The 26,619-nt window shown below is 42.5% G+C and overlaps 1 protein-coding gene across 6 annotated transcripts in view; it reads right to left on the reverse strand.

Moving 5' to 3' along the window:
• Positions 1-25,681, reverse strand: part of igsf9bb (immunoglobulin superfamily, member 9Bb) — an 82,222-nt gene extending 56,541 nt beyond the window's left edge. For 3 of the 6 annotated variants that reach the window (XM_079565555.1, XM_079565556.1, XM_079565554.1), the window contains exon 1: positions 25,296-25,680. In XM_079565555.1, coding sequence (XP_079421681.1) covers positions 25,296-25,359 — 64 coding nt within the window. In that variant the 5' untranslated portion in view covers positions 25,360-25,680. Of the gene's footprint in view, positions 1-25,295 lie in introns of all 6 variants that reach the window. The other 3 variants (XM_079565557.1, XM_079565558.1, XM_079565559.1) reach the window with 3 other exon arrangements.
• Positions 25,682-26,619: the final 938 nt, after the last annotated feature.

Below are 26,619 nucleotides of genomic sequence, written 5' to 3' on the forward strand. Positions count from 1 at the left end.
AGGTTATAAATGCAATAACAGATATATTGCCTTCAAATTGTGAAAAACCTCAAATCAATAAGGGATTTCTCATGTGACACGTGTTAATAACCGAGTGTGAGTTTCTCCCTTTGGTGACTCCCCGCCACCCCCCACCCCATCCCCCCGCTCTGCACACACACGAGCCACGCAACGCGGTACCTCGAGGAGCGCTACGTGTTGATTGGCCGCTGGTGACATCATCGCAGATCGCAGAAAAACAGGCCCCTTGGAAGGTATTACTTCTGTGTTTATGCAGACGAGATGGAGCGAAGAGAGAGAGAGGGAGATATTTTCAGAGGCGATGTGCTCATCCTCCTCCCCAAATGGGCTTTAGCTCATTTACAATCAAAGACTCAGGGGAGGCCACCGGCGCAAGGTAAAGCCACTGAGGTGCGTTCACAGCACAGACACACATTATCAAGAGTATCGGCGAAGGCGGAAGAGAGAGGGAGGGTGATTACGACAGTCACTGGAGTATTGTAACAAGTGTGTGCAACATCGTGCCTCAAACACTCTTAACATACAGGTGGACTCCCTGTGCCTTTAATGCAATTACATTTATTTAACACACAGTGACAAGACAGCTGCTCACATTTCTTAGAAGAAATGGAACCAATGCCATACTGGATTATAAGACTGCACAATATATCGCCATAAAATTATCGTATTACAATATTAGGTGTTGCAATATCTGTAACACAAGAAGCTACAATAAATCGCAACATCACTAAACTCTTTATGTGACTGAGATTGACAATTTAGTAGAACATTTAGTTACATTTTACCATACTGTATATATAAATAGACAGCTCCTGCTTACTCCTCCCTGTTCATGGCTGATTTACAGACTCCTCCTCCCCAGCTCTGACGAAGCATGTTCCTAAAAAGGGCATAAGGGCGGCATCTTCACTTTAGACTCCGCCCTTGTGTGACGTGTAGCTCGCGCTGCTCCAATGCTAACAGTCCAGCCCTCATCAGTACGAGATTTAAAAAAATCTTCTTACGAAAACCAGCCTGGTCTCTTTAATTGTAACTAACCCAGCGTTATCGGAGGAGGAATATCTAGCTGTAGATGGGAGACTAGCGGCTATATGGAGGTACTACAGCAATGGCGGCCTCTAGTGTTGTCATCGCAAAGCAGAGCAGCCAGCGGCCATTGCATTTTACCCTTGTTTTGATCCTGATTTTGTGTTCTTTTGATGACTTCTTTGCTGAAAAACTTGCGATTTGAGTTTAATTTGAATGGAACATGTCGTTTTGAAATGGTTTGGTAAAATAATAATAATAATAATAATATCGTTATCGCAAAATAATGCACCACCGTTTCACATATGTGGACCTGGTATTGATTCCAAATATGTTAATCCAACACCTACTGTATTTGTCTCACCATTTCAAAAATTAAACTTTGACCAAGTGTAAATGGACAAGCTACACCTAACATGAAGCTGTGGAATAGTTTAACATAAGAGTATGCAACATAATAGGTACGTAATAAGTAATGCATAGTTTTGTTTGCTGCACAAAATACCACATTTAGCTTGAGCAGAGCTAAAACAAGAAGTGCAAAGAAAGGCATAATGGTAAAGGCTGTAAAGGACTTGGTCACTTTGCACTTAGATGCTGAACTGCCTTTCGTTGCACTGTGCTTGAACATGTGTATGACACTTTCTAGGCATTTATTTCTATGAACACCCCTGGTTTATGGAATTTACTCTTTACGCTTTACTGTAGCTAATCAAGAAACAGCAATAGACCCAAGCATTTACCTACATAAGCCCATAACACGGACGGCACATAGTCCTGAAGCTCACTGCTGCGATCTAATGAAGCCATTTAAAAGAACGGTCTTCCAGGTCTACTCCAGGAAAATGTTTCTGAATAACAACGGTGTGCATTCAGGAGCTCTGGGAGAGAAACCCAGGGAGAAAACTGGAGATTTCCCAAGAGGTCCAACATGGCCATCCTGTTTTTATTTACCGAGCGCTGTTTCATTGAAGGTAATGAATGGATGCGGGGAAGTATCGATGGCGAACTTGTGAATGAAGCCGCCCACTCTCTCAGCAGGTGTGTCCACTCGGGAACAGCCATAAATCATTGATCATCTCTGAGTGCCGGAGGTTAGTGGAATCAGTTGTGCTCAAATAACACACAAGTGAAAACTAATTACGCTCACTATCTCCAACTGTTTCCTCCGCCGGACCAGGTGACACCACTGCGCGAGTCATATGCTTCTCATTTTGTCAAGATGTGCAATTTACACTGCGCTCAGAAAGTTTTCAGCCCTCGTCTTCCTAGATCTAGCAGTATGTTACTGATAAAAAGAAAAATATTAGTGTCAAACAAAGCAAAACATACAATAATATATTCCCGCCTTGTTAAAAATAATGGCTTATGTCTTTTTTTGAAGGCTTTGGGGGAAATCCCTGAAAGCTTTGATAAAATTCTATTCATCCTTGATACAGGGAGGTACAGCCTCTGTAAGAATAACACTTTGAACAGGATCAGTTTTAGATTAAATAGAGGTATAGATACTTTCTGAAGCCACGGTGCGTCCATGTGGTATTTGGGTGCTTGTCTTGGTGTGACGTTATTGTCTTTTATCTCGTTTTTTTTTTAAGTGGGGTTTTTGATGCAACCAAATAGAAGCTGTAATACCACATATAGGCCTCACTTACTAAGCCAGGAGCTAAACTGCGAGTAGTACTTAAAATGAGCAAGTGCTATTTTGTGGGCGTGCTGCACCTGATTTAGTATTAGAAACTGAGCGTATTATTAGTGTCGTAAATGTGATATGCAAATGAGTTTAATGCATGAGTAGTGGATGTGCAAAACTGCAGCTGCTTTTTTTCCTGACGTCTTTGAGGGAACATTTACAAAGTTATAATGGATAAATGACAGATGTCCACAATCAACAATTATTACTTTAATTAAAGTTATAATAATTATAGCAAGTCAATTCTCTAGGCTTTAAAGAACTAGCCTATACTGCCTGTGATTTGTATGTGTTGCACTCAATTATTGAATTGTGTACCTGCTCGTTTTGGTGCAGTTAAAAGCCACGGGCATAACTGGGATGGAAAACCATGAGTGATCATCGCTGCTGAATGTTTGTCCAAAGATTTTGAGGTTTTCATCATAGACTCCTCAAAAGCAGAGAAAATCGATCCACGCACACAGACTTTGGAGATGTCCAGGGATGAGCGGCAGGTGAACAGCAGACATACAGCTTGTGTTGTGCACAGACCCTGCAGATTTTGTAATCGGAAGGATTAAGGACTTTAAAGGGACGTGGGACGCAGGTTGTTTATTAGACACGCAAATATCAACTGCACTGGCTTTTTCCTCTGCTTTAGTACACACTATCGTGTGTGCACGTGAGCAACCGTTAAACCCATAGTGTTTAATAGAGCAAACTGTTGCTGATTTGTTGCTGTCAAAAGCTAAATGCATTCCTATTGGTTTTCTAAACTGTATCACATTAGTTTATCTGTAGCTTGTCCTACTGCACTTGTCTTTCAGAATGAATGAATCATCACTATCAATGTCAGGCATTTCTGCCGCTTGGCCGGGGCTCCCTTGAAAAAGAGGTTTTTACTCTCAATGGGACTTTCCTGGTTTAAAAAAGCGACCAGGAAACTCATAAAAGTAGTAACGTTTAACCAAAAGGCAGATGTTCCAATCAGCAGATTAGTTAATTAGATAAATCACTGATTGGATAAATTAAAAAATCAGCTGATTTTAGCAGACAGGAGGGGAAGTTGAGCAGCTAGTTTTGACTTTTGACTCTTTCACATGAATGTTTCAACTGGGAAAAGCATTTTCTCAAGTTCCAGAGGAAGAAGAGAAGCTTTATTTGTATAGCGCCTTTTACAGACACGGTCACGAAGCGCTTTACATGAGACAATTTTACATTCACTCCACACTCGGTGGTGGTAAGCTACATGTGTAGCTTCAGTTTCCCCTGGGGGAGACTGACAGAGGCGCTGTCGCGACTGCACACATCTGACCACCACACTTCATTCACGCACACACACATCATTCATCCTGGCCTATTGTACATGTTTTAAGTGGTAGGGGAAACCAGACAGACATGGGGAGAACATGCAAACTCCACACAGAAAGGCCCCGTCCAGGTGGGAATCGAACCCGGGACCTTCTACAGCGCTAACCTCTGTACTACCATGCCGCCCCACATGATCCACATGAAAGCACTGTATGTCATTTTTAATTCTCTTTTTCTTTGTTCATTTTATTTTTAATTGCTCTAGTTTCCAATAGCAACCACGTGTTAGCAGATGTGTGGTTACCTTCTGGGGAGAATCCGATATATCTGAGAGCTGTCATGGTCAGTCAAGCTGAAAACCAGCCGTTCCTGGTCACCAGCCACTGATCCATGCGCCTTTCAGTGTTTCTCCCCCAAAGCCCTACAGTCATAACAGGCCTGCACTAGAACAAGGATTTAGCAAGCATGTAATTACATGCAAGGGCTGCACCATTTTGGAAAAACATCACATTTTTTAACAAATAATGAAACTTTGATTAGGCTTTTTGTTATAAGCCAAGATTCCGTTCACACAGTGCTCTAAACTGCTAAACCAATTCAAGAAACACATACATTTAGGAACACATTTGTCAAGGCCTAAAATACAGGTCAGGAAATCCCAAAGAAGACAGATTATTTTGTTGTTAAAACTGAAATTATTCTTGCTTGAGGCCCTACCATGGATTGTCTAGTCATAGAACAGAAATACCTGGTGACACAGAATTAGACGACAAAACCAACAGGCTCAGTGTCAGGATACATGATTCATATCTATATTTACACGTGGGTGACAAATGTAACTCTGCATTAAATTCAGTGAGACCTAACAAATAAACAATAGGAGCATGATGCACAAGAGCACACTATTTCAGTAAAGAAGTCTGTGCTGGCTACTTCTTCACCAGTGACCGGTCGCTGTCACAAGTGGAGACAAAAATAAATCTTTTTTTTTTTTTTTTAAATGACAGCTTGTCAACGCCTTATGGCAGCCAAGAGCCTTTCAATTCTAGTTTGAGGGATTGTTGCCCATTCTTCCTTTCAAAAGTTGTCCAGTTCTGAGAGATTTCTGGGGCTGTCTTGCAAGCACTGGTCTTTTGAGGCCTATCCACAGATTTTCAATACTCTTCAGGTCAGGGGACTGTGAAGACCACAGTGAAACCTAATCCTCTTGACGTCATCCAGAGTGGATTCGGAGGAGTGTTTAGGTTTGCTACCCATTTCCAAATCAACGTGGAAGACTAATGTCAGCATCACCTACCTCCAGCAGAGTCTGCGAGGGTCACACCAACACCTCAGCCTATCTGCACAGAGTCACACTGGTGAAGCTCCCTAGCTGTGCTGGAACCCGCCTCCGCCCCTTCACCGCCTCTTCTAACCACGGCTTCACACTGCTGCTACATCCACCAGCCTCCCATACAACGAGACATTCCTCAGGCAAACCTACCCACTCATACTACCTAATCCATACATCGATGTCTATTGTCTATTGCCGGTCGCCAAAAATTGTCTATTGCAGATCAGTAAATATATATGTGTCAATGCATTTTTCTAATTGCTGCTTTTGTCTCTGTTTGAGTCTATCCAGGTTGAAATGGCTGCAATGCAAACCAAAAGCACGACCCATTATCCCTTATGCTTTTTTATTCATTTATTTGGATGGGACTGTGCATGTTAATGAACATACATGGGACTCATGCATGTAAAGTCCCTAATTTGGCTAATTTGCATCCCTTGTCCCACACTCAAACACACTCTCATTCAACCTGGCAACCTGGACCTAACAGTTGGACCTGACTCTTCTCATAAAATACATTAATTTTATCCTCATAGATCCACAAAACCTGCACCAGGCTTATGTAAATGTTCTTTTGCATGCTCTTGTATCATTCATGAAACACGTGCTCAGAGTCTCATACCCCAAAGTTGAAATCATGCTGTGGCTCTCAGGGAACAAAAACCCTGCGAAATTAATGGAGGCATTAATCATCGGCCCGGCCAGCGAGTCCACTAATCCAAAGGTATGTGAGATGCATTACATATAGAGCCATTGGCCACTACACTTTGAATGTTAATTTGTGTTTGTGTTCAAAGCGTATCTCTCTTCTCTGTTATAAGACTAAAAGACCAAGTCCCATCACTCTTCCACTCAGACTAGAACGATTTAAAGCAAAGGATTATTAATATTTGACAGAAGGGACGGCTGTGAGAAACACTGGGCTTTACAGATACGCATAAGTATATAATTACTGAAAGAATAGCATAAAATATAAATCAAGTGTCTGTATTATGGATAAGCCAATTAAAAGTTGTCATTTACAACTGTAATAGACCACATTGCGAGATTATAACTTTGTGTTACCAGTAAATTACATCATTATACAGGATCCTTGCAAAGAAAAAGCTCTTCATCAGTAGTCCAAAGAAGATTAAAGTCCTTATCGTTCCATTGAACCACAAGACAGTATCACATCACACAACGAATTAAAACTACTGATTGTTGAACGATATTGATTCAGCATTTTAACGTCTGCAGCACACACACCGCAAGCAAACCCCAAAGCGTAAAGAGGGGTCAGTATGAGCGCCAATTCCCATGTGATACATTAAAGGCGGCAATATCACAGATCTAGAAGGAGCGGGGAATCCATACAATAAAGACACTACATGCAACTTGTTCGTCAGCTCGTCCGAACCATCAAAGACTGATGCTCCACCAGAGGCTCGAAGACATGACCTAAATTCTGGCCCTCTGCTCTCGGTCTGCCATAGCTACAGCTTATCATTAGGAATTCAAAGGATTGTTGGGGTGGCGTCTGATCCACCGTTCATCAATGTGTAGCCAAGCAGAGCAAGGCATATTAGTGTGTAGGATTTCCCGTTGTAATATTGGATAACACTTTAGCGAGCAAGGGCGATGCAGAAAACATGCAGAAAACACCATATATCTCTCAATCTCAAGTTAAACCCCTTGAATACTGTATTAACGTAGTATTTATATTCCATCTGCTGTTAGACGAGCAGCCGCCACCACCTGGGCGGGTTCACCGTCTGGTTTCTGTCACTGCCTTTTAAACAAAGACCCAAGACAGCAGGCTTTCACAGAGCGTTACTGTCACAACATGTCCACTGAGTATTTCGTCAATTAATCCTGTCCTCCCCGTGACCTAATTTAGCGCATGTGCTGAAGCTTGTGAGGATGCATGATTTAATAATAGGGGGAAAGAAATCTAACAAATAATGCAGTTGTGATTAGATTTAGAATTTCAGTTCATCCAATCCTCCATTTTCTTCCGCTTTATCCAGGGGAGAAACATTTCAGTTCAATGAGCTGTAATTTTAAAGGCGCACAAGAGTCTTAAAAGTCATGTCCCTGTTTCATTTCTGTAACATTGATTTTTGAATTAGGTACAACACTTTTTTGAGAGAAGACAAGAATATGAACTGCTAGACTTTTACAACAATTATGTGCATTTTCAGAACATGTTGTGAAGATCTAAACTCCAGGTTCAGCGTAATAAGACGACCCCGTGAAGACAGGATAACTACAAGAATACTGTCATGCCTAAATAACTGCTGTCTTTGCATTGTTGCAATCTTACATATTGCAAATTAGATTCTATACGTTTGTTAAATGGTGACGTCACAGCTCTACTTCCGGGTCCTGAGATGTGCGAGAAACTACAAAAAACTCTTTAATACCACAATCAATATTTCTGAAACTGAACAGAGAGTTACTGAACATACTTATTTATCAGGCCCATCAGCCAATAATGCTGAACCTACTGCTATAAAAGTACTATTTACCAAAATCGGTACATCCGGGTTAGCGGAGATAAAAGCTAACGGCGCAGGAGCTACGCTAACCCCGAAGTAGTGACTTAAGTAAAATTTACTTTTTAAGCAGTAGGTGCGGCATTTTTGGCTAATGAGTCTGAGAAATAAGTAGTGCAGTGGTTAGTGCTCGTGCTTCACAGCTAGAAGGTCCCGGGTTCAATTCCCACCAGGACGGCGCCTTTCTGTGTGGAGCTTGCATGTTCTCCCAATGTAGGTTTCCTCTGGGTACTCCGGTTTCCCCTACAACTAAAACATGTACAATAGGTTCCCCTCTGGGACCAGGACTCCCCTGAAAAAAAGATTCTTAATCTCAGTGGGACTATCCTGGTTAAATAAAGGTCAATACAAAAACTCTCCATTGAGTTTCAGAAATATTGATGGTTGTTTTTAAGAGTTTTTAATGTTTTTTCTCTTCCATCCATTGCTATTACCGAGTTCGGGAAAATCAACTGTTACCATGGAGATCTGCCATGTTTGTGTCTGTTAGCATACATTTTCCTTAGACTAATGGTGCGTTCCAGGCAACTGGTAACTGGTAAATTTCCCACCTCTCTCTTGGAGGAACGCTCAAAGTGGTAATTGGTAACAACTTGTAAAGTCAGAGACCCCCAGAGAGCAACGGGTTTTAATGCAAGATGAAGATAGTAACGGCGGCCCCCAATGGTGGAGCGCAGCTAATGATAAAACTGTAACAAAACCACTCTGTCAGTGACATGAACATAACTTAGATATACAATGAGCTAAGTAAAACAACACCCTGTATTGTGTCATCTCATCCTAGCTGCCTTTTACTTTGAGTGGTTTTAAATTACCAGTGTAGGTTAACCTCAGAAACAGCATTACTTGCAGCGAGCTGCTCTCCTAATGGCATCTCCTTGACACTTTGACCCAGTAGACGTGACTGCCATTTTTTTCTTTTTCCTTCAACAAAGAACATCCTTGATATCAAATTATGAACAGCTACAATCTTCAAAGTCACAACAGTGTTTTCTACAGCCACTTTTTTTTGTCCCTGTGGGGATAGTTTCTCTTTTATTTATGCACATTTAACTTGTTACTGTGGTGAGTGCCTTCATCTGGCTTTCGAACTATACATCACTGGAGAACAAAAGGTTTGGGAATCATTGCTGCTTTTGCTATTGTTACTTTTGGTATACAGTAATGTTGCTGTGTGTTTTATCCGAAACTGTATTTGCGCTGCATGTTAGTGAAAACTAAACAAGCAGATTCATCCAGATAATACCTGTCTACCAAATTGTCCTATATTATATCATGGTTTAACAAATTCTTTCAGCCCTTAGCTTGATATTTTTGTGGTAGTACTCCAAGAAAATGTTTGATGATGAGCTTCGACAGGACATGGAAACATCAATACTATCATTTCTCACATACTTTTGGAGCTACCGTTTGCTGTTTGTGTTTCCGTGGAAAGGCGCACACAACAACCTCAACAAACTCAATTCTGTCATTACACCTCGTTTAACACTGCGATGGGGAGGTCAAACCTTTTGGAACCGCTCCAAAAAACAGGAGAGAGACGAGCATGACAGACATTTGGCTACAGCATTAAACTCTAATGTGAAAGTGGGGCTCTCCTGTCAGGACTACAGCGTGTGTGCAAACCAAACGCCGGCCGGGAGGAAACACTCGCTTAGTATTAAAGCTGGAACAGGTCATGATGTGCACCCTCTTGAGAAAGGCTTGTAGTCACCGATACGCGTGAAAGAATCCAGCAATGCTTTAAAAACTCATTAGCACGTAACAATAAAGGCTTTGTAGAAGATGTAAATAGAGGATTTCGATGTAGGACGAGTGCCTTGGATTTTCTCTATTCCCCAAACACTAAAGACAAAACAACTTACTACTTGAAATCATCTTCCTGAGCACTTTGTATTTTTGTTTTGTTTCATGATTTGTCTGTGGGGACAAAACCCTGATGTGAATTACAGCTTCACAAATGTGCAATTACATATTTTACTAAATGTAGCCCAGTGTTGCTCAATCAGGGGTATGTACGTGTTGTACTTGTTTACTTTAATAAATCCTTTCCGTAGTCACTCTGGGGTAATACAGGTGTTAATGGGATGATTGGGGGAGGGGTCTTTCATCTTCCCCCTGTGTCTCTGGCCAGAAAACCACAATTGCAGCTTTCCTGCCTATGGGTCAGAGGCCTCAATACACACTACTGGAATCATGAAGAAGGAGCTAACAAGCTAACGGTCAAAGCTAACTGCAGGCTAGCGCCTCTTAAACAGTATTTACATTGAAGTTTGAGCGAAAAAAATCTCCATTGTGTAATTGTATGTACAATATCCCTCTCTCCCTTTATCTTTTCTGTCAGCGTAGTATTTACTCTCACGGACAATTAATGAGTAAAAAACTGTAGCATGCTACGACCCCTGCAGTGGCACTTATGGCCTCTAGGAGCATAAGTTACTTTATGCTTTAACCCCCGCACCAAGTGCATTTTCTCCAGTTCAGCTTTGCCCAAAACCATAAGGTCACAGCCTATAGGCCAGTGTAACGCCTCATTTGAAAGCTTAGACCTAATTGGCACTAATTTTTGTCGCTATTTTGACACTTTGTTCAAGAAGCTTTTAGATTTGGGTAAACCCAAACCGGAGAAAATGTGCTCGGTTCAGGTGGGGGTTAATTAAGAATGATAAAATAAGACTTTTTCTTTCATCATCGTTGCCAATTGTCTACAAATATAACACCACACATTACTTGGAGGATGACGCAAAGCTTAGGGGGAACTTAAGCCAAAACTTACTGAAATAGCGTTTATAGCTGCCAAGGTCTTCTCCAGGTTGCACCAAGCACTGTTTCTTAAAGGAAATATAAGCTGCACTGCACACAGTTAAAAATACACCCACCTGCAATTAACAAAGCAAATAAGCTCACGTTCTGCAATTACTGCAGTGATGGATGTTGTAGCGGCAACAAGTTAATGAACCCAAACTGATGCAATTATTTCTTTAGCCTGGCCTGTGCCGTTGTGAGCATGGCCGGGCAATGTGACTATAGCAATTGAATTGTAAACATGATTTAAAAAAACAAAAGTCTTTCGATATTTCTAGAAGCGTGTGCATCAATTACTGCAAGCTGTACCCATTCCAGTACAGAGGATGCCCAGTATCAACCAATAGTATTTAATAACAGCCCGCCTTATGTAAAGCTATTCTTCCATTAACACCATTAACATTCCTTTGTCATCCACACGGCACACATTTACAGAGCTTGTAATTTCCCAGCCTTTTGTTCCACATTATTACAGCACGCATGAACAAAACAAAAGACAATGATTACTGGAACAGCACGGCGCTCACAAACAGTGCAATATTACATGGTAGCTTTGACTGAAGAAGGCTTAACTATATCTACAAAATATACAATTATTTTTATTGGACGTAGCCGTAAATGGCCTCTCTTGTCACAGTTAGAAAGCTCTTTCCACTATACGACTATACTTTAGCCTTCAGAGACAAAATTGGTCTTTCAATGTGGAGAGATTGTTGTTGCGATGTTTCAAGACACTTATAGACACTCAAATATTCCTTTAAGTTTTTCTGTCGTTAGCCATCAGAAAGTAGCAGCCACATACAGCAATTTTCAAAGTTCAAAGTGATTTTTCTCTTCTGCTACATCGTCGCCCACACCTACTACAGTTTACATCCAGCGCGTTCTCATGCCAACTCTGAAGTAGAATATAGCTGCCGAGTGTTTGATCACGGGCATTATTGTGAGTATGTGTCACTCAGCCATTAGTCTGTTCAGTCATTGTGTTTGTGAGACACACTGGAAAACTCCCACGTCTGGCAAAATTTATACATTTGTTTATCTATTTTAGTAAAGGCTGTTTTGGCTTGCAGGCTTTAAGCGATTGGACAGTTCAAGGTGCAAATTTTGTCAGGCCCAGGATGATTTCAAACACATCTTATCCTATCTAACACTTTGTTGGTTAGAAAATGCTGTTTAAATAATATATTTGAATTCTCCCTTAGCCATTCCTCCTGGTTAAACAAGGTAGTGGATGTTGCTGTGTGTGTGTGTGAATGCATGGTGGTCAGAGGAACCGTTGGCGCAGATGTGTGCAGTCGCGACAGCACATCTGTCAGTCTCCCCCAGAGGAAACTGAACATCACCGTGAGGGGTGAATGTAAAATTGTCTCATGTAAAGGGCTTTGTGACAATGTCTGTGAAAGGCAGTGTTGGAGTGTTTTTAAATAATCTGCGGCGGATGTTTGGGCTGTCGGTGCTCTGTGGTAGAGGGATATGTGTTGCCAGAGATCAAGAAAGCATTTCCTGGTGGGGCCGTGGGAGGAGCTCAGGGTAAAAAGGAGGAGCATTGTATTAGCTACTGCTGCAGCCAAAAGCAGTGTTCATTTTGACAACAAATTTTAAATTAGTTTAGTTGTAGTGTCGAAGATTTAGGCAAATAATTCTCTTTAAATTTAGTCTAGTTTTAGTTCACTAAAATTGCATGTAAATTTAGTCGACAAAATCTAAGATTAATTTAGTCAACTTTAAATTTTAAGTATTCATTAAAATCATATTTAATCAAGGTCATTTGCCTCATGTTTGTTGTTTGTTTTCTATGTGATCAAAGTCCAGACCTGTTCCTTTAGCAGTGAATTTAGATGATATGAGGCTCTTTCAAGCTGTCATTGGACGTTTTGGTCTCTTCTTTTCATTATTATTGAGTCATATATTAGTCGACGAACATTATAGTCTCATAAACAACTTTTAATTCAGTGTTAGCCTAATTTTAAACAGCAAGTCGGGCAGCATGGTAGCACAGTGGTTTAGCACTTGTGCTTCACAGATAGAAGGTCCTGGGTCTGATTCCCACCTGGACAGGGATTTTCGGTGTGGAGTTTGCTGTTCTCCCCGTGTCTGTGTAGGTTTCCTCCGGGTACTCCGGTTTCCCCTACCACTTAAAACATGTACAATAGGCCAGGATGAATGATGTGTGTGCGTGAATGCATGGTCGTCTGAGGGACCGTTGGTGCAGATGTGTGCAGCATTTCTTTCTGTCTCCCCCAGGGGAAACTGAAGCGACACACGTAGCTTACCACCACTGTGTATGGAGTGAATGTCAATTTGTCTCATGCAAAGTGCTTTGTGACTATGACTGTGAAAGCCGCTATACGCAAAAATGATGACAACACATTATAGTTGACAAAATAGAAGCGACACCCACCAGAAGCACTCTCAGAGGTGCAGATGTTGAGGAAAATCTTCATAAATAAAAAAAACAGCATCGCACACTCAAGTAGCCGATGTCCAATTTTTAATCAAGGATAACGTTTCGGCATAGCCTTCATCAGATCTTTCTTTTTTCATTTTTGAACCACAATGTGTGTGGAGTGGACCAGCCCAGGTGGCTTAGATCTTCTCCAAAGAGTGGGTGGTGCCCCTTCAATCAGGAAGCTACACTGTGGTTCAAAAATTAAAAAAGAATGATCTGATGAAGGCTATGCCGAAACGTTATCCTTGATCAAAAATTCGACATCGGCTACTTGAGAACACATTATAGTTAACACTGTCCAATAAAGAGTCACTGAGGAAGATTTAAAGATAACTCAAACAATCTCGAGTGGTTCAAAACTTAGCTCCTGGTATGTTTTGATGAGATTATAACACTGACACTGAAACACGCTTAAAAGCTCTAAGAAGTCGATTTTGCAGAACACCGCCCTCCTTTTACTTCTGGATGCCCCCCTATTTACGTATCTGAGCTGGAGCGTGATTTATGACACGGTCTGTCTAAACAAAAAGCAGCCTCCGCAATGTCTATCCTCTGTCAAGGTCACAGTGAGTGTGCTAAGCTGGAAATTCTACAACAGAAATCTCGCAAAACAGTAAGTGGTGGTGTTATTGTGCGGGACATAATGCAGTGATTGGGTAAAGAGTATGAAAGATGCGATGAGGCCTGAACCCTTCTGTCAAAGCGCAATGTTCCCCGTAAGCAACTTTCAGCTGATGCGAGAGGAGACGCCATGGCAGCTCCCACTAATATGTCTCTATTTTTACATGACAGCTATTCCCCGCTCACCTCATGTCCACCGTGCACTACCTGCTCTCTACAATGTGATTCTCCCCTTTTCTGCCGAGCCTCTTCTTTAGACAGCAGCGCGATGCCTGACAGGCGGCTCGAGCGGCTACATGGCTGCAATCCCAATTTCTTGTTTGTAATTGAAGCGTGTCGACATAAGGAGAATAATAATCAGTACTCTTAAAGCCGGGAGAGAGCAGCTAATGTCAGCAGTGTGCTAAGTTGTTACTTGACACCTTCAAACCAGGCGTGGAGAAAAAGCCGGCTGCCGGAGAGTCATATAAAGGGCATTGGAGATGTTGCTGCTGCTAACAATGCAATGGCTGTGTCCAAACCACCCCAGCGTCTGGTCCCTATATAGAGCGCTATATAGAAACTGTAGAGCCAGAGCTGTCCAAGTGTCCAGGGGATTCAAAATTTGCACACATGACTGTTCCCTTCCAAAATGTAGAACTGTGAAATAAACTACACTTGAGACTCTTTCAGCAAATTGTTTAGAGCCGGTATGGCCGGTAGTTAGCACATAGCTGATTAGTGGGCGTCGTGCTTTTAAGAACTTTTCTGGTCTTTGCGCGTGCGTTCAGTCACACAAAACGACCAAAGATGTTGATAGCATTTGGCCTCTCCCAGCATATTCCTATAGCTCCAAACGGGGGTGAAGTTGGAAGTTACCACGCTCTTTCACAGGCACGCACAAAGACCAGACAGGTACGTATCAACTCATCTAAGTTCAGGTAAGAACATATTTCAATATGGAAAAACTGTGGCCTGTTCCTTTAATATTTTCCTTTTATTTTTGTAAAAATGTATGACAAGAATACCCATGGCCAGAGGTGGGTGGAACTGCTGAGGTCTATTAGCTTATTTGCCATTTTTCATTTCATTTATTAATTTATTTGAATGGGACAGTGCATATTAATGAACAGACAACTAGTGGCTAATTTCCATCCGCAGTCCAATGAGGTAAAAAACTAGACAAGAACATACAAAACATTAAACACAAAAGCCAAAACACACAGCAGTACATTACAGACAAAACAGGCAAGGACAACTACACAATTCATAAAGTGCATCTCTTTTAGGGCTGCACGATATTGAAGTGACTTGCGATATGCGATACTGCTGTGCTATATCGGGACAACGGTATTGATGCGATATTTCATTAAACACGATATGTTCCATTTTTTCAGCAAATTGTGCCAAAAGAAGACTTAAAAAACACCCCATCAGGACCAAAACAAGGGTAGAATTTAACAAGGCTAGTAAATGTTACACTGAACTTTTACACATGACTTGCAAAAAAAATGGGTCGATCTCAGTCAGATGAAGGCTATGGTGATGTTGCGATATATTGTGGCTTCTCGCGATACGGATATTGCATCAGCTAATATCGCGATACGATGTTTTTCGTGATATATTGTGCAGCCCTAATCTCTTTCATACGCCACTTCCCTCCTCGTCCCTCCCACTCACACACCTGTACCTGCAAATATGTGTTTTTACATTTTTGCATCATTCTACTCTTCAAACAATGATGCAGGCTGGCAATGTCCTCAGCCACTTACTGTAGAAACAAAACATCTATCTCTGTGATTTTTATCAGGGTTTTCCATTTTTTCCCCCAAACAAGAAATTTGTCTAACTGAATGCAATATACGTGAGTCGAACCACCATGCAGAACTGGCTATTAAAGTCGATGAGATCAATTTGAGGAGAAACTGGGCTGCACGCAATATTTGTACTGTATTGAATATTGCCATGATGTCATCACAATACCATTTAAACAGTATATTACAAAAATTGTGAGTAATTTGTTTGTTTTTCCATCTGTGGCAGATGGCAGAAAATTGTAATGTTTTTCCATTAAATTGGTCAAAACAAGACAAGAAAAATACACAATCAGGACAAAAACAAAGCTACATTAGAACTAACTTGGAAAAATCACGACTAAAAACTTGCACATTTTTATCAATTTACATTGGGTTTTGTCTTTGGCTATGTTCACAAGGGTCAGCCTTATGTTCCTACTGTATTTTCCCCGAAGTGGGGGGACATCGATGTATTAAGATTAGGCACCAGCACACTATCCTTAAGGTTAGTGGCTCGGGCAGGGTCAGGGTTAAGCTGATTGATGTATGACGTTTCACTCTCATGACTTGTGATTTGTTGATGTATCGACTCACCAAAAAAAAATGCACTCGGGGAACACAGGTATGCAGGTTCACAAAGGGGGTGTAAATCTCAGTGACTTCACAGATTTTGTTACATTTTGTGGTTTCTTACAATACAGATACTGCGTCACCTAATATTGCGATAACAAGGTGATATATTGTGCAGCCCTGAGAAGTACTTCCTTTCTTTTTTCTTTTTCTTTTTTAGTAAGATGTAAACACATTATTCTTGGCCAAACAAGCTCGTGTGAGGATACGGTCCAATATTGCAGCTCAATACAGAGACTGAACTGTTAATATGATCTTTCCAGACTTGATGACAATGCTTTACAAAAATACATTGTTAAGTGTCAGTCAATCCGCGCTTTTGTAGGCCGTCCACTCCCACACAATCTCAGGTTCTGATGGGAAGCTGAAGCGTCTATGAGCTGAATTTAGAGTAGAGCGGCTGAGGTTATGGCGACGTATCTTATGGCCCTATCCAATGAATGTTTAATGGGTCTGGAGAAGCCAGCGAGGAGGAAGCTGACTGTGCTGCATCAGTAGGCCAGGCTGTAAAATGAGCCGCTGAGGAAGCCAGCCAGCTCAGTCAGGACGCCGCAGCTACGGGAGGGGCGAGCGTAATCGAGTACAGTGCAAAGAGAGAGAGAAAGCAGAGGCCAACCAAGGTGGACTTCTAACAGGAAGCGATTACAATAACCAAGCCAAGTACTTATGTCTCAATGGTCTCCTTGGCCGTGTTTGAGAAGGAATCCCCATTCAGAGATAGTGTGGAGAAACAGTAGCGTGGTAAATGGACATACTGCGCGCACTGATCCGTCTAACTGTTTCCTGTGCCCGCAGGTGCCAGGGCTCATGTCTCCGCGTCTGTGAAGCTGGCAGTGGGTGCGCATCGATCCAAACTTCTGACTTCTGGGATCTTAGAGCGGAGCAAGAAAGCACAGCCAAGATGGGAGAAGGGCGGGGGAAATGGGAGAAGACTTTTCTGCTTTTTAAGTTTGACTGCAGGACGTGAACTGGATGTAGAACAGGACGCCGACAGCAGGGAAAATTCATGCTGTGAGCGTTTTTAGTTGTGCGACAAGGTTAGCTTATAATGCACGTCTTGTTACGATGATCAAAAGCAAATGAGTTTATGTCTTATTAAAGTATATATTTGTCTACTGATCATCTGATCTCATTTTCATTCATGCCGTGATGAAATAGGACCTGTTACAAAAATGGATGGGGACTGTGTTCAAACAAAAATAATCACTTCTTCTTCTTCCAGATGTTTCTACATTTGCCAACTTCATTTATTTTCAGTTGCTGCTTTTTTCTAAATACCGGTTAGGGAAAACAAAGCCTGTTCATAACTTTAAGCCGTAAACAAAAGCACCAAAAAGTGACTATATCAAAGGTCTCCAATGTTACTTTCACATAAGAAAACTATTAGAGGGATACTTATACTTTGAAGACAAGAATTAAAAATACTTCATTGAACTAATTGGTTTGTAGATTCTGTTCAAAATGCTCAGAACAAAAAGAAAATACATCTAAAGAAATGTACCAGAAATGTGAGCTACCAAGAAACAGCTGGAGAACTGGCACCCGAATTTGTCAACATGTACCTATTGGACATTTACCAACACTAAATTGGGGAAATCTTTGAAGAGCTTGTCTAATGTCCCATGCTGGGCTCAGTAGACGCTCAGTAAGTTCTTCACGGCCCCTGCTCACTCGCGCAGTCTGCCCATGAGGGACCATGTTACAGCGTACATCTGTTTATCCATATGCCCGGCTGAAAGCAACACAGCTGGGGACAATGTGCAAACCAGGAAGCCAGAACAACATGGCTACAACACACTCCCCCCCCCTTCCCTCTTTTATCTATTGTGGTTCGAATAATTAACATCTCAAGAGTCGTCAACATCTTTTTGTGTGAAACGAACTCTCACGCCAATGAAAAGGAGGATTTTCAGTACTCCCTAATGCTAACTCCACAGTACCACTACAAGGCGTCGATACGAGAGGACAGTGTTTTGATGATGTGCCCACTTTGTACACACCAACTGCTGCACCAGGGATACAGCAATTACTGGCGGGGCAGATTTAAGATGAGTCAGCTGAAGGAGCCAGGGCACTGTATTCAGATGCACATATGAGAGGGCACTTCCTTCCCCTGCAAATGCATCCAGTGCCGATCAGTATATTGTCTACTGCACATGCTTATCTGCACAGCCACAACCTATTATATGTACCCTCATTCAGGAAGCTGCAAGCACAAGGCTAAAACCTAGACTGGAGATAAGATAGTGTCTTTCATAGGGAGCTAATGGCAATGTGTCATGATAAACGCTCAAAGATAAGTCCTCAGGATGGATGGATTGGCCTCAACTTAAACCAAATAGATTACCTTCGATGATCACCCCTGTTTAAACACCGTGCTGTCACTGTGTAAGGTGAGAAACTGTGGTATGGGATTTGCCAAATACTTTTATCACAGCTTATATATGCAAGGGAAAATGTTCCCGATGACGGGGGAGGGAAAGTACAAGGTAATTTGGATTTCCTGTTAACAAAGTCATTGGGATGAACTGAATAAGCTGCAAGTGAATAATGAAACATAAATGACCACCCCTGTACAGAGAATTAGATGGCACTCCATAATATAATACTCTGACCTGCTACCTAATACCCCCTGCAAATCAGCTGGTAGAAATAGGGCGTCCAGTGCAAATAAAACTTATCAGGGAGCAATAAAGTATTGTCTTGCTAATTTAAAATCGAGAGACGTTTGCTCAGTTTCAGAGTTATGACACTGAATGTGATCTCTCCCAGCTGGAAGGCATAAAGAACAAGTATCTGACAGAGGCAGTGCGTGTGCCTGCAGGCCGGACAGTATGAACAGCCATGTAGTAAACATGAATGAGGCGTCTTTGGCCGACGACTCTGAAAATAGCTGCAGTCAGGCTCTGAGGACTGCTCATACATTATTGACAGTGCAATGCAACAATTGCCGCCACTCTTATGACAGCATCACTTATGACAGGCATTCCTGTTGGCCCATTGGCCAAAAGCCCCCCACGGGTTCATTCACTCTACCAAAATGGAGCCTGGCGAGCCCCCGGGGGGTCTGACGCCAGCCGCCACTCACTGATCCGTGGCCTAAATACAGGATTGATTGACATCTAAAGGTTGGTGGCTTTTATGAAGGCACATTTGCTCCAGGCAAGACGGGTGCTACTTTTCATTAAGCTCACCAGGAAATAAGTAATTTCACTAACACTACTCTTCCAAGTCACATTACTGCACTGAATGACTAGAACACTAATACATGCTGGGTTAAACTGCACTTACCTGAATAACTGGAACACTAACACATGCTGGGTTAAACTGCACTTACCTGTAAGCAAAAACATCATGTCGATATAACCGTAAGGATTCATGGGAAGACGCATGTGATAAAAATGTTGCTTTAAATAGCACTCATGTCTCATGCATGGATTGCCGATGTCTCTTTTTAAAAAAACATCTTTAAATTCAAAATGACTTTCCCTCTTCAGAAAAAGATCCACTTTCAAAGTGTTTAATGAAATGCTAGGGAGAACTGGCTCAGCATGACAGCAAGAAAATTACATCTAAAAATAACCGTCAATAATGTCATACTTAAAATATCCTTTTTTAGAATAAGCGTCTACGTGGCAAAGACACTCGTAGAGATGCATCTACTGACTATAACCCCAAGTGCGACCTCAATCCAGGCCGAGCTGTGAGAATTAGGGAAGCACTTTATGGCGCTCTGCTGCTCGGTTCTGAACTGTTAGAGGAAACTCTTGGTGCAATGAGATGAAATGCACACCTTGTAGTTGCAGAGGCTCAACTTTTTAGGACGAGCTCCGCAGTGAGCTGTTTGAAGTCCTAAGAGCAGGAATATAGATTCATGCGCTCTGGGATGCACAAGTGAGGCTGGCTCATCCTGCAGACCGAAAGCCCAGATTTCAGAGGAGTATTAGAAGAGTTTGACTTTCTAAGCCTTTGCTAAGTCTTGTCTCTGGAAAACATAATCAGGGCTGCCAGGACACTGGGGATGAGAGCATTCAGAAAAAGAGTGGATTCAAAGGGAAACATTAAACTGTCTTATAAAGATGAATGCCGAGCTGTCAGGAGGGGAAAAGTCTGTTTCAGGGTCTTCAAATCGGAATCAATTTGTTCATGAAAATGTACAACTTTTTAGATGTTTTGAAAAAGTTTGAATGTTTCCTCAGAGAAATGTAACCAATTTCCAACAGTTAGAACAACGCAGAAGATGTATGAAAGTTGTGCTTGGAATTTGCAAACTGCGAAGAGTGCAGTTATTTAGAAATACATCATTTGTAAACAACAAAAGTCTCTCCTGCCTCTATGGGGTCTGACCTTTACAAATGCTGTATGTTCTGAAATGTTTGTGCGACTTGAATGAATTAGAAGTTTATATTTAAGTCACCACTCTGCTGTTGCGGTTGAAATGTTTAAGTGTGCATTATGAACTGAATCTATATTTTGCATGAATTATAATCACAGTCCTTCTCTCAGAAAGGTTGGACCCAAAAAATGTAGAAAGAATAATTTTGTGATATCTTCAGAGTCACCACAGCTGAAAATCTTTTTATTTTATTTTAATCATGCATAAATACATTTATAAAAGTTAGTCCCTTGAGACTCAATGGAGCAGATCTTGGCTATAGACTAGGCTTTAGCTCAAATAGGTGGCGCTATGTGCAATCTTCAGCTTCATACCAGTAAGTGGGCTGGAAAGACACCTATGGTAATCACCGTACTGCAGTGGTCCCAAGACTGGCCACCTTTCTACGGGACCATCGATCTCTCACAGGACATGGATAGTATTTAAAGCAGTACTAAGTAACTCTTCCCCCTAGAGGCCATAAGCGCAACTGCAGGTGTAGTAGCAAGTTACGATTTTTTAACTTATTAATTGTCTTGGAGAGTAAATACTACACTGACAGGAAAGGCGAAGGGAGAGAGGGTTACTGTGCATCCAATTATACAATGGAAATATTTTTTTTCACTCAAACCTGGCTGTAAATACTGTTTAAAGTGACGTTAGCCCGCAGTTAGCTTTGCCCGTTAGCATGTTAGCTTCTTCTTCGTGATTCCATTAGTGTGTATTGCTTTTTCCGCACCGGTGGCAGTCAAGTTGCAAACATGGTTTTCTGGTCAGAGACACCAGGGAGAGATGAAAGACCCTCCAATCATCCCATTAACACTTGTATTACCCCCACAGGGACTACGAAAAGGATTTATTAAGGTAAACACGTTACTTAGTACTGCTTTAACTTACAGTCGGAGAATTAGTTTGTAGCTTGTCGTTTTATGCGAGGCTGTGCTGTTAATATAAAGAAGAGAACGAAGAGGAAGCACACCACGCCTCAGTCTACCCCACTTTTTCTCCTAAGCGACGCCCCCAGGCTTCCGATGAAAGCACTGGGAGCCAGGTCCACAGAGTTGGACGACGTTTTAAGCCTTTTTAGCTTATTTCTTTATAAAAATCACTAATGACTAAACCTCTAAAAGCAACTTTATTAAAGAGAGAGGGAGAAAGGGGCAGTTTCTCATCATAGCAGGAGCACATTGCTCAGAATACTAGTAAACATAGAAAAATTCTTGCCACGTAAGTCCGTGGATTTTGGGCATTTTTTCCCCAATATTTTTGGGCGGGATTGGCTGCTGAAACCTGGCAACCTTGATTGGCGCACTGTTTGTGTGCAAGATACCAACTTTGCCTTGACCAACACTATTGTCGCGCCAGGCGGAAGATCGGAAGATAGTCTCATTTGCAAGAGTCTGCCTCCCTGCTTTAGAAAGCACATTGGGAACATGGGTTTGAAACTCTGTGAGGCAGAGAAACGAATCATTTAATGTTCTATAAAATATCTTACTTTTACCAAGCACTTTACAATACTGAGAATGCCAGTTTATAGCACAGCAGAGCCTCGTGTCAAAATAAAATATGTCTTCACCACCAGATAGCAGTGAGCGGCCTCCTTCTGTTCAAAAGTGCTGAACACCCACGAGACTGCAGCCCCTGCTGTGTATGAGACACAAATCTCCCTTTTCCACAACTTGGTCAGCAGCTTTGTTTTTGCCAAGTAGCCACCCACATCTAGGGAGAGCACTCATTAAGCGATCATACTGTAGGGATCATCAAAAACTGGAGATACCGTGAAAGCTCCTCCAAATAAAATTAATTAGGCAGCCAGCGCAGAGTGCCAGCCCTATTCACACACATACGGTCAACCCAAAACTAAAAATACACAAGCTGTGACTAAGACGAGGCCGTGAGAAAACTGCTGTTGAATCTCACTTCATAGATTGTTAATGAGGGGTCCAGGAGAAATTTAGATCATGGTGTTGTGAAGATGCCCTAATCATCTGATGTATCTATTTTTAATTTTATGATGAACCTTATCATGGCTGTTCAAGAGCAAGATACTGACCTTCGTGCTAGTGTTTTGTGTCATGTGGATGGGCCTACTATTTATATATTCATCATGAAGCAGGTAAAACATTTATATAATTAACCTGTCTGACACAGCTGTCAAGTAAACACAACCTTTTCAGCCCGCAGGCCATTTTACATTTGCTGAACTGGATTGTGATGCTTTTAGACAGTATTAGTAGTGAGATCAACATTCAGTGCATACCTGAAGTTGAAGTTAGGACAGTAGAGGAGTGTTTTCCATAGCTCTATTATGCTTCCCTGAATTTGTGCCCCTAAACTGTGTCCCTCTTCCATGACTCATGAGCCAGCGTATTTATCGCACATCGCAGTGGCATTTATCTCACAGCTTAGTCATAATTAGTCCTACTTAGAGAGGGGCAGACAGCCTGTTCGTGGGCATATGTCTGGACCCTGGTACAGACACACTGCTCCTCGGGAGATGGCTCAGTGTCTGTGGGCCGTTGTGCGTTTGCGTGTGTGTAACAAGTGTGCCTGCATATGGCATCACACAGCTTCAGCAGAGCACCACTTAACACAGCACAGTGTCCTACGCCGCCACGCTGAGACAGGCTGCTCATAACCTGGAGGAGGCAGGTTCACTCGAGTACGTTTCAGAAGATGGGACAGAGATGCAGGGAAATACGGGAAGAGGCAGCGAGGGCAGTGAGGGCCTGACTCAGACTGTAGAGAAAGTGAGAGCAGAGAAACCCGAGAGGAGTCAGAGGAGACAGGGAGGTGGTCTGGCTCCAGGCCAGGGTCAGTGCTGGCCAGAGCCGATGCTCTGCCAACAGCAGCTGGAGGGAGTAGCGAGGATGCTACTGCCGGCTGTGCACACCAAAGCCTCCTGTACACTGGGTGGGACAGAGCAAATCGGGTCAGTATAGCACCGTTTGGTACAGCCCTCAAAGAAGTCTCAGGACAAATCAATACAAATTATTTTCTTTGTTATCTCAGAACACATGGAAGTGAAAATCAATGGATTCAATCACTAAAACTACAAACACTCATCATCCAACAGAAATATCTTTGTATTTCTGCCCAAGCTACTGAACCATTGTCATTGGAAATGGGCAAAGAACTACAAAGGGCTTTCCTCATTGTTCGAAAGCATGACATCAGTGATTGTCTGAATGGTGTCTCCTTCAGAGGTCATCCTGTCACTGCCTTTCGTCCAGGCCAGCGAGGAGACGAGGGAAGCTGCTTAAAGCCATCTCCTTAAGTCTCCTCCCTTTGGCAGCCCACTCCTAAGTGTATCCTCTTTAAGCAAGGCATTACATAATTGTTTGCCTCGTAGCCGGGCTAACACAAGTCAGGAGGGACAACATCAACAAAAAATAGCCCAAAATTAAACTGCAACATTTACTTTGAAAGTCAGTCTATAAAATTTTCAAAGATGGGTTTCATCGTGGAGTGAAGCTTCTTTCATCCTCTAATCAGTGATGCTCAAACACAGATGCCGGGCCATTTTCTCCATTTACTTGCTTCTTCAAAATTAGCGCTGGGGGGGGTGGTGGTGAAAGTGGCAGCATCTTTTAAAGGTGAAGCATTTGATCAATGTTAATGTGTCTCTTTTGGTTCTGGATGTACAGACCAAACTAAAGCCTAGATAATAAAATAAAAAAAAAGTAAGTAAACAGCCACTTTGATGAAAAGGTAGGAAGCCTCAAGTGAAAACCAGTAGTAGGCCAACCTAAGCAAAAATGTAAGTAGCCGATGATGGAAGGATTTCAACATATGCCAAGAATGTCACACAACAGGACAGTGGAACCAATCATCTCTTTATCCAGGCGAAATGCAACAACCCATGCCAAACCTATAGACTAAATGCAGCAAATAGGTTTCTTAGCCTCGCACTCCAAGATGTATGAACAAATAGTGAACTTATATGAACTAGAAATACGAGCAGCTTCAACAAGAGAAAGGTAAGTTCAATTCTGATTAAAAAATAATAAAAAATTGCAATAAACCCATAACTAAAACCTAATTAATCAGTAATTACCTTCTCCTACTACCCTGAAACCAGAAACTCCCCCCTCTAGCGGACAAACTCGGGAGTTACACAGCCGGTCCCTCGGAGGCAGTTCCACCACTCATCGCATTTTAATGACATCTCCGCCAGGCGCACCAATCACCTGTCAGAGACGCAGAGGCTTTACCGGTGCGCCCCTCGCAGTCCGACCGGCTTCTGCAGTGGGCACAGCCATCCCACGAGAGCGCGGCACCACCATCGCACGAAAGTCTCACATCTTGGGACGTATAGGAACGTGTCATCCACCAAATAGCCCCGCAAAATCTATCACTCTCAAGAAGCCACGGACGTCACAACTCCCCGTAGAGCCATTCACCGTCAACGCCAAGACCACAAATGCACATCGCAATGGTAGAAGTCAAGCACCCTGTTTTTTTTTCTCTTTTTCTTTTTAATGTGGAGCCTGTGTCGTGCGTGGTGGTGCCCTTTCTCCCCACATTTTGCCGGCTTTTACTTCTTCCCCGGGCGCAGCCTCACGTATGAACTTCATGACGTAGGTATAAGAGTGCAATGTAACATGTAGGGGACACGTTCAAAGTTGGTGTCGCGGGGAATAGGTTTGAAGACGATTTAAAAACGAAAAGGATGGAGGGAGGGGAAAAAAAAACTTCAAAAGCAAGACGCATGAAAAACCAACGCGCCGCACTTCGACTCACCTTGAGCTGCCGTTCCTCGGGTGCTGAATACACTTGCTATCAAAGTGGCCACATACCAAATCATAGTACTAGTGCCGACCAGAAATAAGCCTCATCACATCTCAAAGTGCCCCTTTCGGTGGATCTCTCATCGCCGAGTTGCCCCAGGACGGACTTGGAAGCAGCTGGAAGGAGGGGTGGGGGGGGGGGGAGAGGCCGGGTATCCTGTCTCGTCGTTAACCGAGCCCTGGACACTTTTCCATCGGCGCGTTCCCCGCTCTGTTCCCCTCTCCTCCGCTCTCCTCTCGCATCCTGAGACGGATCACCTGCGCCAATGGGACGAGAGAGCGGTCGACAGCGTGTGAAACCAAGCAGCCAGCCTTTAGATAGCCGCTGTCCCGCCTCCGCACGCCTCTCATTGCGGGACGCGGGGCGCACGGAGCCGCTGACTGGCCGCGCGCGCCGTCCTTCATCCCGCCCGCTTGAGGTGTTCGGGAGACGCCGGAAAGCTGGGAGAAAAAAAAAACAAATGCATTACTTGTACATCGGGTGCTTTCAAGTCAAAGCTGGGGGTGTAAGTAGCTAAATAATTCAAGTTTGTAGCTCACAGACAACCATTATTATGCTAATCAATGTAATAACATGTCCTACAACCTGAAAGCCCACGTGTCATCGCCTGTGCTGGCTGCAAATGAGTCTTTTCTGATGAATCAATAGCTAAAATGATCTTAAACTTCACGAGACAAAGTTAGAAATATGCTAGAGTTCAGGACTGTGATGTCATGTCGCTAAGCATCGTGGCATTGGCAGCAAAAATAAACTAATGGGGATTTTAAAAGGTAAAATACAGGATTTAATGTTGCATCAAAACACGTGGACACCACAGTAGTGATTCAACAGCTAACAGTTTGTTTTCTCTCCACTTTGTATGCTGTTTTTAAGCTAATGTTAGCCTATGGAAAATGTATGCTAACAGCCGCAAACATGGGAGATCTCCATGGTAACAGCAGCAGCCATGATCAACAGGTGTCTGCAATATCAGTCACAGTTCTTTTCATTTTTATTTTTTTTATAGCTATTTCAAAATCATTTGAGTGTGATATCACCACCTCTTCGTCCCTATAGATAATGTAACACAATTAATTCTACCACAATGTTGTAGAAAAAAGAAAAAAAAAGCTTCATGATGTGGGGTTGTCTTTCTCACAACCCCCTGAATGCAGCACCGGGGGAGCCTGTTCAAGGTGGGTTGGAGTGCGTGGAGCTGTGGAGGAGCTGCAGTATCATCCTGCGCAATAAGAGGAGAGGAATCCTCTCTCTCTCCAGCACTGAGCATCGGGTAACA

Source organism: Gobius niger (assembly GCF_951799975.1).
Source record: "Gobius niger genome assembly, chromosome: 11".
Lineage (NCBI taxonomy): Eukaryota > Metazoa > Chordata > Actinopteri > Gobiiformes > Gobiidae > Gobius > Gobius niger.